At 39.0% G+C, this 15,406-nt stretch overlaps 2 protein-coding genes across 6 annotated transcripts; one reads left to right on the forward strand and one right to left on the reverse strand.

Annotated features, from left to right (window-relative positions):
* Positions 1–8,024: 8,024 nt before the first annotated feature.
* On the reverse strand, positions 8,025–13,104 carry LOC121250919. Of its 5 annotated transcripts, none has more exons than XM_041150176.1 (5): positions 12,931–13,104; positions 12,705–12,806; positions 9,755–10,782; positions 8,418–9,635; positions 8,025–8,338 (listed from the first exon to the last, which is right to left on the reverse strand). In XM_041150176.1, exons 3-5 carry the CDS (start codon positions 10,772–10,774, stop codon positions 8,309–8,311), a joined length of 2,268 nt encoding a protein of 755 aa, XP_041006110.1. In that variant the 5' UTR covers positions 10,775–10,782; positions 12,705–12,806; positions 12,931–13,104; the 3' UTR covers positions 8,025–8,308. The 5 variants fall into 5 exon arrangements, with proteins under 5 accessions (XP_041006110.1, XP_041006113.1, XP_041006109.1 ...); XM_041150179.1 differs by having other exon boundaries at positions 9,755–10,802; XM_041150175.1 differs by having other exon boundaries at positions 12,705–13,096.
* Positions 13,105–14,411: 1,307 nt separating this feature from the next.
* On the forward strand, positions 14,412–14,846 carry LOC121249423. The gene has a single exon (XM_041148134.1). It carries the CDS (start codon positions 14,412–14,414, stop codon positions 14,844–14,846), a length of 435 nt encoding a protein of 144 aa, XP_041004068.1.
* The last annotated feature ends 560 nt before the right edge of the window (positions 14,847–15,406 follow it).

The raw sequence follows: 15,406 nt of genomic DNA on the forward strand, positions 1-15,406 counted from the left end.
TTTTATACACCACTGAGCACAAACTAATAGGCCAAAATTATGTAAAGCCATCCGGCGAATCCACCTTTGAGATCATCATAATATTGGTCGCACCAAAAATGTTATCAACAGTTTACCATTGAAAAAATTTTGAGCCATAATCAACAAATCCTACTTTATAATCTCACAAGCAACCATGAAAAAATTGGTTAAGAATCCATCTGGGTCTGGACTACTATATTGCGGGATGGACCATAAAGCACCCTTCACCTCCTCCATCGAAGGAGGCGCACACAAATTAATATTATCCTGCTCTAAAATAATAGCGTGAGCAACCCCAAAGCCTCCTCATCAAACTACACCGAAGAAGTAGTCAACAAATCTTGATAAAACTCTACAGCCCCATCATGCACTGCTTCTACCGATCCCAGCACTCGCCCATCAGCAAGAGTCATGTGCTCAACAGCCTTAAATTTCTTCTTAACTCGCAACGCTGCATGGGAAAAAGCCATGTTAGAATCTCCTTCTCTCAACCATTTAATATGAGATTTTTGACACCCCAAAACTTCTTCTCGATGAAGCCATTTTAAATGATGTTACTTGCATAATAATAATTCAGCCTCTTGCTCTTGGGAATAATTTTCAATAACCCATTGTTCAAGCTCCAATAAACGTGTCTCAAGCGCTTTAATCTTCACTTCCACTCAGCCGAACACCTCTACATTCCATTTTTGTAAAGCCTTTTTTAATGCTTTAAGCTTTGTACTAATCTAAACATAGGACAACCTTCCACATTTAGAGCCCAACATTCCTTTACAACATGCAAAAAAGACTCATGAGAGCATCACATACGTTGAAAACGAAAAGGTCTAGGCCCACAACTCCTTTCTCGCAGCAAAGATGTAAGCATCGAACAATGATCCGATATGGTTCTGGACAAATATTCCATCCGAGCACGCTCAAATAATGCCAAGAATTCAGAATTCACCAATATACGATCTAACCTCCCCCAAATCCTCCTACCTCCCAATCGACCATTACACCATGACAAGCTTTGACCCTCCCAAGGAAGCTCCAACAAAACACAATCTTGGTAGAAGAATTAAATTCCAGTTTAGCACTAGAGGCCAGAAAAAGACAACCCACTTTCTTATCATTACTACGGATAATGTTAAAATCATCGCCAACAAACCAAGGCCATCCGCCTGCGTCTTGGACATTAAGATATGACCAGAATTCACACCTTTTCCTTTGAAAACAGCTAGCATACACAAAAGTTGATAAAACCCGCACACCATCTCTGTGAAACCAACTCATTAAAGCTTGGTCCGAGGATGAGATCAAATCAAAATTCAAACCACTCTCCCAAAACAACCAAATCTTCCCACCATCCACTGCATTATTACAAAATTTTGGCAAGTACATCCACCTTGCCTATTGCCTACATTTATTCGCAACAAGAAAAAGGTTCTAAGATAGCTACAACCGAGGGACAATTTTTATTCAAAATACGCCGAAGCCTACTTTTTAACGAATGAATTCCCCTAATATTTTATATAAGAATGTTAAACATCACTAAAAATTTTTGGTAGAGTAGTCCTCTTAAGGACCACTATAGGTTTCTTGTTTTTGGTACCCTTGAAATGCTTCAACGGAACATTCAATTCTAAATCCGAATCAAAGCACTTCATTGCTAACTCATCAAACCTTAACTCTACCTCAACATCTGACATCGATCAACATGAAGAACATTCCACAATATCATCCCCAACTCCATCACTCACTCCCCTGTCAGCCAAGCAAAATAATTCAACCTCAATAGCTTCATTAATCGCCTTTGGAGAACTTTTAGGAGAACCATCATCCACCAAAGCCGAATGTAAACCATCAGAATTTTCAGATGGTTCGACACCTTTCAAAGCAACTTCCATCACCATCACCTCAGGTTGAGGCAAATCACCCTGCAACCGGTTAAGCACATCCCCATTAGTATTTACAAATAGCATAGACTTTGAATTACTCACCACATCTCGCTGACGCCTTTGAATCCCTGCCAATATTTCATGTCTTCTAATCAGATTAAATTTTGTATTCCCTTGCTGCAGAGCAGTATTTTTATCTTCCTTTCCTTTGAAACCAACCGTTTTCCAAACCTTTTTAGAAGGTTCTTTCCCTCCTTCCTCCTTCCTCCTTCTTTTCCATTTTAGCACCAACCTTCACAAGTCATTCCTTTCTACCACATTGTTTTTCCAAGTGACCTTGCTTCCGACAACACAAACAAAATGTCAGAATTGTTTCATAAAACACTCTCTGAAAATGACTCGTCTTCAATTCCGAGGTACCCAACCAAAAAGAATGTCCCAGAGGTTTCGAAATATCCATTTCCACACAAATCCTTGTCACCTCTGGCCGAGTCACACAAGCCGTTGCGTTATCTCTCTTTAAAAGTCTCCCAAAGCCTCCTCCGATACTCTTCAAAATTGAAGCATGAAAATAATTTAGGGCAGCCCTAGTAGAGAAATCCAAACAAGGGCCATCGGCAATTCTTCTTCCCCATTAAAATCTGGAGTCCAATGGAAGACCCTATAAGGAACCCCCTAAACATCAGCATTACCCCACGCCATAACACTAATAAAATCTTCTTCATTCGACAAGCCCCAACAATTCTTGATGAAAGCTCAAACATGATCCAAAGAAGGCCTACGTCGAAGGAATTTCAGAACAATCGAGAACTTGAAAGGCTCTGCCGATTGCCTTATTTCTGTCTTTGAGAACAAGAAGAACATTTCCCCCTCAGTGAACCGCGGCACCCGAATTGGAAGATCCACTTCAGGAAGTGATTGCGGCCTATTCACCACCAAATCAGCAAAAACCCTTCCAAAAGAAGGGCCAGACGAACCACCTACGCCATTTAGCGTCTCTTGCGAGTCATAAAACTACTGCTTAGAGGCCAATTCGGACGGCTGAACCAACGGGAAGACATTGAACGCCCTACGGAAAACCTTGGCATTGCCCAAATTCCAGACGAACCACCTACGCCATTCACTGTTGTCTTGACATTACTTGTTAGTTTATATATACATATAAATATTTAGGTACCGAAATATTCCATTCCAATACTTAAACTGAAATGATTAGCGGAACGGAATTTAAAACATTGATAGCAGCACCCCTCACCTATATGTTCAAGAATAATAACTTTGAATGGACAACAAAAGCAAAATTAGCTTTTGAGAAGTTAAAAGAGGCAGTTATGCAACCTGTGGCGCCCTCGACCCCCACGTGTTATTTTTGTGGAGTTCGTGACACCGGGATGATGACCACATGGATCACGCACCCCAACGACCAGTGCTCAAAGTGTGTACAACATACAATAAATGTACAGTAATATTCGCAGCGGAGAAAATAAAAGGGTCTTTCTTTATTAAGTACCAGAATTGTTCAAAAAGCAGTAAAATAACTTTACAAATATTTTACAGTCTTCCGTCAGATAATTTAAAGAAAGCAAATAACATAAGGGAAACAAGTCCCAAAACGCTGAACAACATAACAGCGACTTAAGCTTCTGGCGGAGTCGGTCCTTCAGGTTCATACTCGGGCTCTGCGTCAAACTCTACGGTACCATAAAACGGAACCGTAGGGTAAACACCACTATGAGATTATGACATCTCAGCAAGTAATTAACCAAACAACATCCAAGAGATTTAAAACACATTTATACAAACACATGTTCCCATGCGAACAAAATAACAACTTACATTCATTTTCCCAAAAATACCATTTTAATTCTTACACCAAAAATCCCATTTTTGTCCTAATCATGGACCACGGTCTCCTCTATGGACCGTCCGCACACCCTGGCTCTCTTCGTCACATCACGGGTAACGTCCGTGCATGAGACTTCGTAACGAGCGATGCCCAGTTTCGCGCCCAGCGCGTACATGGCCAAGCATCCTCTAACCTCGCCAGTCAAAGGTCACGGAATTGATACAAGAGCGTTACTGTCTCGTCCGTTCCCGTCGTCACCCTGCGACAACTCAGAGGACGTCACGTCAGTCTGTTACGCTTCCGAGTGACCAGAGGAGCTCCACCGAGATAATACCCCATCTCGGCTTGGGGTCGTGATACACAAGCACCCACGCCATTAATAACAATAGTCTCAATTTCAACAGACCACATGACATCATAGCACAATTTATTATAAACGATAAATATGCATTGCAACAGTTATTGGAATAAATATTAAATATTTCATTTACAATTATACAGTTTCACAATACATGCGTAATCCCGTTCATTAATCCGGCCCAAGGCCCAAATCTAACAACTCTAATTTTAACAAGCCCAACACTTCAACGGCTCAATGCCCAATTTCCAACAAAATCAACAGTTCAATGAACAACAGTTATAAAGTCAATTTAAATCACTTAAATTTTCGATGGAAAATTACATACACACGATGAAGGGTAATTCTAAAAGATCACTCAAAGACGATGCTCAAGGCGGCAGCTCAACGGAACAGTGCCCAAAAATTGGGTTTTTATTACACAGCAACAACAACATAACAGATAATTTTTCCCTCAATTAAACAAAACCAAGTACAACAGAAATTCAAAGCTTTCGGATTAAAACACCCAAACTCACGAATCACCCGAATCACCCAAACTCACAATTTCAGATGTGAAACTCTCGGATTCAATTACCCAAACTCATGAATCACCCGATTTGCAGCTCTCGGATTCAATCCAAACAACACTCGGGTTCAACCCAAAACTCACAAATCAATACACAATTAGAAAGAGGTGAAATGGCTTGAAAGAGGATGAGGATCTCCAAAATAAATCTGAGGAAATCCGTGGACTATATATAGACCAGCAATGGCGGTTTTGAAGAGCTATGTGTCGCACGGGTGGAGAAGATGAAAACGGCTTCAAGCCGTGGAGGACTGAGATGCATTCGTGCGGATGTGTGGAGCGGCGGCGACGACAGCTCATTCGGAGCCCATGCCTAACGCCACCAAGATGCTATGGAAGAAGGAGGTGGTGGCGTGGGGATCGGCAGCTCGACAGCAAGGTTCGGAGTCACTACCGAAAGACACGGAGTGAAAGAAGCAAGGTGGAGGTGGCGGCTCGCGGTTGACTTGCGGATTGAAGTCCCGAAGTGGCATCTGCAGCAGCTACGTGGAGAGTAATTTGCAGGTAGAAGAAGGATGAAGAAGAAATAAGAAGAAGAAGGAAGAAGTCGAGCGGCGCAAGGGAGAAACGATGGAGCCCTAGCCCCAAACCAAAATGGCGTCGTTTCGGAAAGTGAGAGCTGAGTCTCACGGGCCGCACGGCTGGGCCGCGTTTCGCACAAAGCCTGGGCCCCTTGCTGGGCTGGGCTGGAATCGGGTCACCAACACACACACACACACCCACGACCCACAGCAAAAAAATACACATACACACACACAGCCCAATTAAGAATACAATAAAATTACAAAAAAAATTACTAACACAAATATAAAATAATAAATAAAGAAATTAAAATCTCAACATACCTATTTAATTAAAATAATAAATTAACCCAATATTATAATTTAAATAACTTAAAACCCATAAAAATAGGGATCTCACACAACTCCTAGTCTTGGCCCTACTAGATTTCATGCAACCCTTCACCATAGAGTGTGATGCCTCGAAAGGACCAGTGGGGGCAATGCTTATGGAGAGAGGTAGGCCAATTACCTTTGCTGGTCAAATGTTGAAAGGAAGATCATTGCAGCTCTCCACTTATGAAAAATAACTATTTGCCCTAGTGTCAGAAGTTCACAAGTGGCGCCCCTATCTACTGGGTCAAGAAGGCAGACCATGAAGAAGCAACCATATGTCTGATTTCCTTCCCTTCTGTAGATTGGATTAAGGAACTTAAGAATGCCTATGCTAATGACCTCCAGGTGCAGGAACTCCTAACCAACTCAGCAAGTAACACCTTACCCCCCTTCCTCCCCCCAAAACTATATCTCCTGGGATGGCCTTCTGTTTTACAAAAAGACGTTGTATATCCCTTAAGATGAGGCCTCTAAGGCCAAACTGTTGGAACTGGTACATGGCAACCCCTTGGGAGGACATGCAGGGTATGAAAAGACCATGCATAGAACAAAAAAAGAATTTTTTTGGCCAAGCCTTAAGGCAGATATTAAGAGGTTCATAAGAGAGTGTGACATGTGCTAGAGGGTGAAGGGTGAAAACAGTTTCCCAAGGGGATTGCTCCAACCCTTACTAATTTTCTCTCAACCTTGGTCTCGCATCACCATGGATTTCATAAGGGGCCTTTCCCTTTCACAGGAACACAGCAACCTCTAGGTAGTAGTGGACCGCCTCACCAAATACAATCACTTTATTTCCCTTGCCCACCCATTCACAGCTAAGACCATAGGCCAACTATTCCTTAAACATGTTTTCAAACTCCATGGCCTTCCTCTCTCTATAATCTCATACATTGACCCCACATTTACTAGCAATTTCTGGCAAGTGTTTTTTAAATTACAAGGAAACAACCTTCACCACTGCCTACCACCCTCAATCCGATGGCCAGTCAGAAGCAATCAATAAAAGTTTAGAAAATTATCTCGGGTGCTTTGTTGGAGATCGACCAAAAAACCAGTCAAAGTGGGTTTTATTGGCAAAGTGGTGGTGCAACACCAACCTCTATGCCTCAACAAAGTTCCCCCGCCCCCCCCCCCCCAGGCACCATGTTGCTATGCACCGCCTCGCCTCCTCAATTACATCCCTAGGACATGAAAAGTAGAGTCAATTGAGGAAGGGCTCAAATCAAGAGATCAAATTTTGCAAGTGTTAAAACACAATCTCCACCAGGCACAAGATAGAATGAAAAAGTATGCAAATTTAAAGAAGAAAGAAAGATAGTTTGTCGTGGGGGACTAGGTTTACCTACAGTTGCAACCATACAAGCAAGTCTCAGTGGCACATAGGAGGGACTGAAAACTAGCACCGAGATTCTACGGACCCTTCCCAGTGTTGTAGTGGATAGGAACGGTGGCCTATATTGCCGGTAGATTCGAGTGGAGCCCTCAAACTAGAGCTGGAGGAATCTATAGCCCGTCTCATGGTCAAAAGCCATATTAGACCCGTGGTAGAACTGCTTATTCGATGGCAGGGACAATGGGTAGAAGATGCCACTTCGAAACTGTGTACAAGCTTGAGAAACTCTTACCCTCACGTTGTGGGCAAGGAGTTCTCATGAGGAGGGCATTGTTACAAACCGAGCTATGAATGAAGAAGAGCACGAGAAAGGAGAAGGAAGCTAAGGAGAGATGAAAGAGTTTGTCTAAGTAAAGAGATGGGTAAGTTGCGTGAGTCAGGCAGGTTTGAGAGCGAGATGAGAATTTTGTGTTTTGTTTGAAAGTTTAAAATATTATGTTTAAATATTATTATTGTTTTAGGATTTGAAAAAATTGAATTATTTATTATATTTTGTATGAAGATTTGAAAAATGTGTAATGATGAGATGAAATAAGATAAAAATAGAATTTTGTGTTTTGTCTTGTGCTCCAAACCAGCCTCAGCCCTTGGATCGTTCAACTAAGGAGCACCGGAAGGAAACACGTGGCTGGAATATTTCAATTACTTTTTATATTTTTGCTATTGTCATTTCTATTACTATTTACCTTGAGTTGTAAAACGCCTATTGGCTGGGACCTCTTTTGTTAAGGCATTTAATTAATTGTTTTCGTAAGGAAGCAATACTAGTGTTTTTTATGCAAAAAGTAATATAACAATTATTTCCTCTCTTCTCCATCTTCGTCATCCTCTCATAACTTCCAGAAACTCTCACCCTCTAACTGAGAAATTACTACTACAATTTCCATTGAGGTTAACAGTGTTGAACCAATTTTCCCGGGTTTTTAGTACTCACTTAAAAAATTCTCAAAGGTCCACGTTTCCTCTAAAATCCTACCAATTTGCCAATTTGTTACACGAAGGCAGGTGACAATCTCCTTTGATGAAAAAAAAAAACATTCATCTCTTTATTTCCGTAGAACATTATAGGATCGAACAAACTTTTGTATAAGTTCAACAAATTGTTGAGATTTACGAGAGCAGCAAGTTGAAGTTTCTTATCACAGGAAGAAATGGGGATGTTGATTTACAGTTATGCGATCATTATATACTGACTTCCGAGTATAGGAACCAAAAAGGGAACACCTAGTAAAGAGGAAACTAAATGACCAGGAAAAGAAATGACTCTGATAATCCTCAACACCATCAAAGGATGTACATTCCAGTCAAATGTATGGATGCATGGACAGGAGAAGGCTTCCAAGTTTTTAACCTTCAGGTATAGGTGCCAGTAATTCCTGGTAAAAATAGTCATGTAAGCATAACATCTCCACATCTATAGATACAAACAATGAATGCAAAGAGTCATGAGATTACCTCAGAGAACCGCAAATGCCCATGGTGTGTGTTGGAAGTTTTAACAAGTCTTTCCCAGTTGGAATCAAGAGAGGTTGTCTTGGAAGCTTGGTTTCTAGTATTAATGCACATGGCAAGAGAAGAGCTTGAAGGTAAATTCCTTGAGGAAAGGGTAGGCAGAGTGCGCTTTAGCCAAGACTCAGATGGAGATTTTGGTAAAGGTGGGCCAAGAGGAAGGCGTGGATAACTGCCATGAGAACTTTCTTGTTCACCTGATCTCTTAGGCCGTTGGCTTTCTAAATTAATTTTCTCACCCACTTTTGAGCATGCAAATGTGACAGAATCCTGGCCAGCAGAACTTACTCGAGTACAAGATTTCTTAGGCTGTCGGTTTTCTGAACTAATCTTCCAACTGTCAGCCACTTTCGAATTTGTCACTGTAACATAATCCCGAGTAAGGCCATGAGGTCCTTCAGGATCAACTGATTTTACTGGCTGCTGGCTGTGTAAATCAACTTCCTTAGTATCAACCACTTTTTGTCCGATCAATGTAGCAGAATCCAGAATAAGATCCTGAGACTGTTTGGAATCATTCATGAGTTCCATTTGCCTATCAGGATTGAATCTGTCAGAACAAGACAGAAAAAAGGCATCAATAGAGTCTGAACTTTCAGGTTGCACTTTTGCATTTCCATCCCCAACACCAAAGTGCTTGAAATCTTGAGGTGAAGAATCTACGCAAGAACTTTTTTCCATTACACTACTTTTTCCAATAATCCCAAAATCATCCTCTCCTTTATCGGATAAGCCTCGCAAATTTGGAAAACTTAAATTTGAATTTCGAGATTTGACTATATGTACAGAGTCAACATAGACTGTTTTCTCTACTGGGCTTGTAGAACCTGATTCCCATTCGGTACTCTCATTGACCAATAACTCTCGAAAATTGGTTTGGCCTTTTCTGTGCGAATCTGACCCATTCACCCTGGAATTCTTGGTTTTTTCAGAAAGACCAAGAAAACCTTTTTCTTCATGGAGAGATAGGAAAGATTCATTCTGGAAGATCGACATGCCATTACCCTGAAAACGCTTGTTCAAAGGTGATTCATCTGGTTTCTTACAGTCACTTTTATGAGCAGTTTGATTGGATTCACTTTTCACTGCAGTCTTATTTTCATGGAATTCATCTGCTCGACATCCACCTAGCAATCTTTGCTCATGTGCACCATCCTCAGCATGCTATGGAAATTAAAAAAAAAAAAAAAAAAAAAGTAGGTAACAATGTCAAACAATGAATTTATACCTGACAATAACAACATAGCAGAAACGAAACAAGTAGATAGGGATAACATAAATACCTCCTTTTCTGAGTCACTGCAAGAACCAGCATATGAAGGTTTTGCCTTCACCGTACGGACTGAAGAAATGGGTACCCCTCTCTGCATGCTCATCCCCGGTACAGGATTTAGAATGCAAAAGGAACTTTTTAAGCAAAACCTAGGAAATAAGCCACAAACTCTAGCTGATGAAATTTCAGATCCATCATAATTATAAGCTTCATCTTCACTGTCTTCCACACCTATATCATGGGATTGACATGACACAACATTTGTTTTATTCTCATTATGCGGAGCATGTTTATCCCTAGCCACTGCCTTCTCTACCTGTCTCAGTTGTTCTTGTAGAACGGGTTGCTTCCAAGTAGCATGTTGGGGTGTTTCAGAAGCCATTGCCTTTGCTGCAGGCAAGAAGCGACCAATCATGAAATCCCGAGTTTGTGGATCCATCGTGAACGTTCCAGATGGTTTGACATCTTGACTATCCAAGCTGCTCAACCCACTAATGCTGCAGTTCATAAAAAATGATTCTGTCCTAGAAATTGTGTCAAGGGCATCCATATAGGCGTCATCACCTTGCTCTGAACCAAAACCCTCCCCCTCTATCTTCTCTTTGGAGCTTTCATATTTGGTCACATTTTCATCCAAAGATGAAACACATTGAGACCTGGAAAGGACACTTTCTGTTTTGGACTGAGTAATAGTTGTAGGTTTAGAACCTTCAGCAAAATCCTGCTGTTTGACAATTGAAACCCTCCCAGGTGGAAGCTTTGGAGCAATATGAGGCCTCTCGAGACCAACAGTTAGTGCTTTCCTTTCATTCTTGGGTCTTCCTGGGGTTTTCTCCCAGACAAAAGGAACAGTTCCTGGGTTCCTCACTGGACCTGATTTTAACTCTGACTTGTAAAAAGGAAGGGGAGGTACTTTAGGGGATGAATTATCAGTGGTCCTTATGTTGTCAGATTGTGTGGATACTGCTGTTGATGCAACCCTCCTCACAGATAAAATTGGCTGATAAAAATCCAATTTTTTGTCTTCCATCAGATTCCCTAAAATTATGTATTAGTTTCTGCAAATATTAGCATCAGATCAAACTGCAGCTACACTAAGCAAGACTCGGGACAAGAGGCACATCATGGGAAGATATAATATTCACATAAGTACAAATCCCAGTTCTATCCACCATCATATAAATAAATAAAAGATTAAAAGGAAAAGAAACCATAATGCAATCTACACTGCTCATGTTACACAGTAGCATAAAAAGGAACCTTATGAAACTCAGCTCAATTTTGTTGACACCAACAAGGGTGTAGGCTTGATTGCAGAGGGGCTTACTCTTATGTGGTTGGGTGGATGAGAGGTCACGTGTTCAAGTCTCCATGAGCCTCATGCCCACTATCTCTGCTCAGTGGCTGAGTACACTCTGCCCTTGTGGAGCTGGGGTCAAGTTATGTCTCGAGTCCATCTCGAGGGAGCGTTTATAGCTCCACGCCATCTAGGAGCTCAACAATGGGTTAGAGTGATACAATGCTTATGCCCAAATAGAGGATACCAACCTCTAGTCTCTCCCCCCTATACTCTTTGCTTGCCGATTTAAAATTACTCATTTTATTAATAAAAGATTGTGAAAATTTTATCTGGGCATCAGTTAAGTTGAATAAACATCTGAAAAACTGTGGAGTATTGTTTAGAAGCTTTCTATGAGCATCTAGCTTAAGTTCAAACTTCTAAGGAGTGATACAGCATTTGTGACTTCTTTTTGGAAACTGAATTGATGGTTTTTTTCATAACAGTTGAGGTGAGTAGATTTTCCCTTTCCACAACATACTTAGTATCTTTTAAATGTATTTTGAGGATAAATATAAATATATATATATATATATTTATAGGTAAGTTACCCACATTCCCAGGGAGTCTTGAATGCCAGACGTCATGCTCCACCCTATTCTTAAAGGGCGTCCGGTGAGGGATACCAATTTTTCCAAAGGAATTTTCTTTTCCAGGCATTAAAAAGACATCAGAATTTAATAGATAACAATACGCAAGTAATTTCACTGTTTGCAGTGAGTTTTTTCATCTAGAAAAAACTAACAAATCAGAAACTGCTAACTCCATTCTCCATGTACATGGTGATTATAACAAAGAAAAACCTATGGGACAACCGGGTATTGTATTTGTGACTAATGTTTTCTTTGAGCTCAAAATCAGAAGCTGAAGTGCTCTGGCCTTCAAGCCCTGTTTCACAACTATGATTAAGAAGAAAATGAGATTCAATTAAAATAAAACTGACTTTTTATCAGTTGGGACAAATACACTGGAAGCTTAATACAACCTTTTTTTTCTTTTTGAGATTCTATTTTATCAGCAACCAAACGTATTAATAAGTGATACGAAAGAAATGGATCTTTCTATTTGGAGACAATACGGGGGATTGGGAGTATAACTATTTTTTTTAACAAGAAAAAGAAAAGAAATTGATCAAATGAGCAGCATTGTTGACTATCCACCAATGAAAAATCAAGAAAAACAAAACCAATTCAAAGAAAATTAAAAATTAAAAATAAAGCAAATCAAATTCATTGAAACTTTTGAATCCCATATCAATATTAATGGAAATAACTTCAGAATCCTCTACTCAACACCACCAATTTTTTCCCAAAATACAATCTCATCGAGAAAAGGGAAAAGAGAAAAGAAAGAAGATGAAGTAGACGAAGCGAAAAAAACAGATACTTTATTTGAAGCCAATACAATCAAGAAATGTTTAAGAACACTTGAACATCAAACCCAAACTCCTCGTCACCAAGAAAATGAAACACGTAGCAAAGAAACGATATTCTTTGTTTGCATTTCGTTTTGTGAAACTTGATAAACAATCCTTCATACATAACCATCCAACACTAAGCAATTGAGCCACAGAAACATTACTAGCAGAGAGAGATGTGCTTTAGAGAGAGAGAGAGAGAACCTGTAGGAAATAGCCGATCCCAGAAACCAGGTCGGTCAGGTTCTTGGGAAGTGCAAACTTTTTTACAAGTTCTTGGAAGGTGCAAATGGGAGCTCTAAAACTCTGATTAAGAGAGAGAGAGAGAGAGAGAGAGAGAGGGAGAGAGAGGAGGGAGATTATTGCATATCACACTCTGTAAATCCAAAAACAAAACTCCAAAAGGGAGAGAGATTATTCCATATCATACCCAGGAAATCCAAAGAAAACTCTCGAGACAGAGAGAGAGAGAGAGAGAGAGAGGGGATAAACTAGTCTGCACGCATGTTTTTTATTAACATGGTTGCAGAGGAGAACAGAGCTTTTTCGCTCCTATATTATGATGCTATAATAAAGGAGACTTTTTTTATTGTATGGGGGGGAACGATACGACGATACGTTGCTTTTGTTTAATGCTTTGTAGCTTCTTTTCTTTCGGATCATGTGAGGAAAGCCTTTTTTTTTAAAAAGAGAACCCCAGAAAACAATGAGCCCACAAAGTCTCGGTCATATATTATTGATAGGGAAGCTGAATAGGATATTAGATTGAGAAGAGTGGAAGGCAACCCCATCCTATCTTTCTTCCCATTAAATTATTAACATATAAGATTATTTGATAATCATATATTGCTGATAATAATTTTTTGCAATTTCTTATCAAAATTTATGATCTAGCTTATAAAATAGATAAATATATAATATAAATTTGATGATATTTATTGTGCATATTAGGCTCATTTGTACAGTGAGATGATATGAGATGATTTTAAATGAATTGAATTAAATATTATTAAAATATGATTTTTGAATATTATTATTATTTTGGAATTTGAAAAAGTTAAATTGCTTGTTATATTTTGTATAGGACTTTGAGAAAATTATAATGATCAGATTCGATGAGATGGGTTGAAAGTATTTCTGAATCCAAACGAGGCCTAAAATTTTTTTTTTTCTATTGTAGGGTAGGATTGTACTTTTCTCAATTCTCAAAGTATTTTTTTCATTAGTGAGGTATTATTATGAATTAGTTTTTTCATTCAATTTCACAATTCTAATTTGTTATCTTAGGTAGAGTTGTTAGTGTGCTTCAAGACAATGATATGTGTTTGGAGATTGAAAGACTGCATAGAATGGTAGGAGAAGCCTCGATAAGGGGAGGGGAAAATGGGGTATGAAAAGAAGTTTGGCAGCTAGAGATCCCAGGCAAGGTCAAATTGTTCATGTGGAAGTGTCTCAATAATATTTTTCATACAAAAGACAATCTTAATAGGAAGAACATTATTGAGAACAACATATGCCCAGTCTATTTAAGGGATAGTGAGACACCAGTCCATGTTCTATGGGAATGCCATGCTGCAGCAGATGTGTGGGGGTGAAGAGAACAACTTGCTCAGTCAATGGAATGAAACGAGACTAAAGCTAAGTAAGGAGATCGTGGAGTTGGTATCAGTAATGTTCTACCATATATGGGTAAGGAGGAATGCCTTCATTTTTCAGAATCAGTTTTCCAAACTTGAGTCCATCGGTATAAGGGCTCGAGTTGATTTATCTTTTTTTAAAGAAAACAACAAGGAGAGGTCCAAATGTGTTGTAGGGACTCAATAGAGAACTTCACTTCCAAGATGGGAACCCCTTACGTGGCCATATCTCAACGCCAATTTTGATACTGCTTTCGACAAAGAGAAAGGGTGTATGGGAGATGGTGTGGTGATCAGAGATTCAAATAGCAGTGTACAAGCAGTCTTGACATTCTATAAGGATCATATCTCATCAGCTCTCCAAACCAAAAGGATGGCCCTCCTCAGAGCTATGGAATTGTGTTCTGAACTTGGTTTTAACCAAATCTGTTTTGAAGGGGATGCTAAGCTTGTTGTTGATGCAGTTAACACCAAACAAGTAGATAACTCATGGTTGGGCCAATTGACAGAGGATATACAACAAATAATAAAGTACAATCAAGCATGCTGTCTTAATTTTGCTTACAGATCAGAAAACAAAGCTGCCTATACAGTAGCAAAACTGGCTATTAGGAATGATAAGGAAACCATCTGGCTAGAGGAGGGTCCTCTAGAGGTTTTAAACATAGTTCAAGGGGACTCTTTCATGTATGATATAATCGTTTCTTGATCAATAAAAAACATTTATTTTTTTAAAAAGAAGACAATGATATGTCTCCTTATATGATTTAGTTTTTCTTATCAATTAAAAAGAAAAATAATGATCCTAGAAAACTATTCAACAACAATTACACCTCTCCAATAAAATATTTTTTTAATTTAAATTAAATTTGATAGGTTTGGATTCAAAAATAAATAAGAGCATTGGCATTGGCTTCATCAAAAGTCTAGCCAAATGTAAAATTTGATGAATTTCATCAAAATAGGGCTGCATTGGATTAGTCAAATAGATAAATGTGAAACTTTGAGTTACAGTAAATCTATAGGTTTCTTCAAATTTGAAGATCTACTATTCATTCATCAAATCTATTTTTTATTCACTTTTAATCTCTAAAGGTCTTTTTTATTCACATTTAATCTCCAACCGTCTTGTAATAATAATGTAAGAATCAAATTAAATTATTAATCAATATATGATTAGTGTAATTGTAAAATATGAAAAAAAATAAAAATATTTTTATTAAAAAAATAATATTATATTATTATTTTGATGAATTCAATGGCTAATTC

Source organism: Juglans microcarpa x Juglans regia, chromosome 2D, assembly GCF_004785595.1.
Source record: "Juglans microcarpa x Juglans regia isolate MS1-56 chromosome 2D, Jm3101_v1.0, whole genome shotgun sequence".
Taxonomy (NCBI): Eukaryota; Viridiplantae; Streptophyta; class Magnoliopsida; order Fagales; family Juglandaceae; genus Juglans; species Juglans microcarpa x Juglans regia.

Excerpts from the sequence above, each read along its gene's own strand:
- LOC121249423 (XM_041148134.1), top strand. The coding sequence starts at position 14,412 with ATGGGAGATGGTGTGGTGATCAGAGATTCAAATAGCAGTGTACAAGCA.
- LOC121250919 (XM_041150176.1), bottom strand. The coding sequence starts at position 10,774 with ATGGAAGACAAAAAATTGGATTTTTATCAGCCAATTTTATCTGTGAGG. Across the intron at positions 9,636-9,754 it reads GCAGTGACTCAGAAAAGGAG|CATGCTGAGGATGGTGCACA; the intron begins GTATTTATGTTA and ends TAATTTCCATAG. Across the intron at positions 8,339-8,417 it reads GGCATTTGCGGTTCTCTGAG|GAATTACTGGCACCTATACC; the intron begins GTAATCTCATGA and ends TATTTTTACCAG.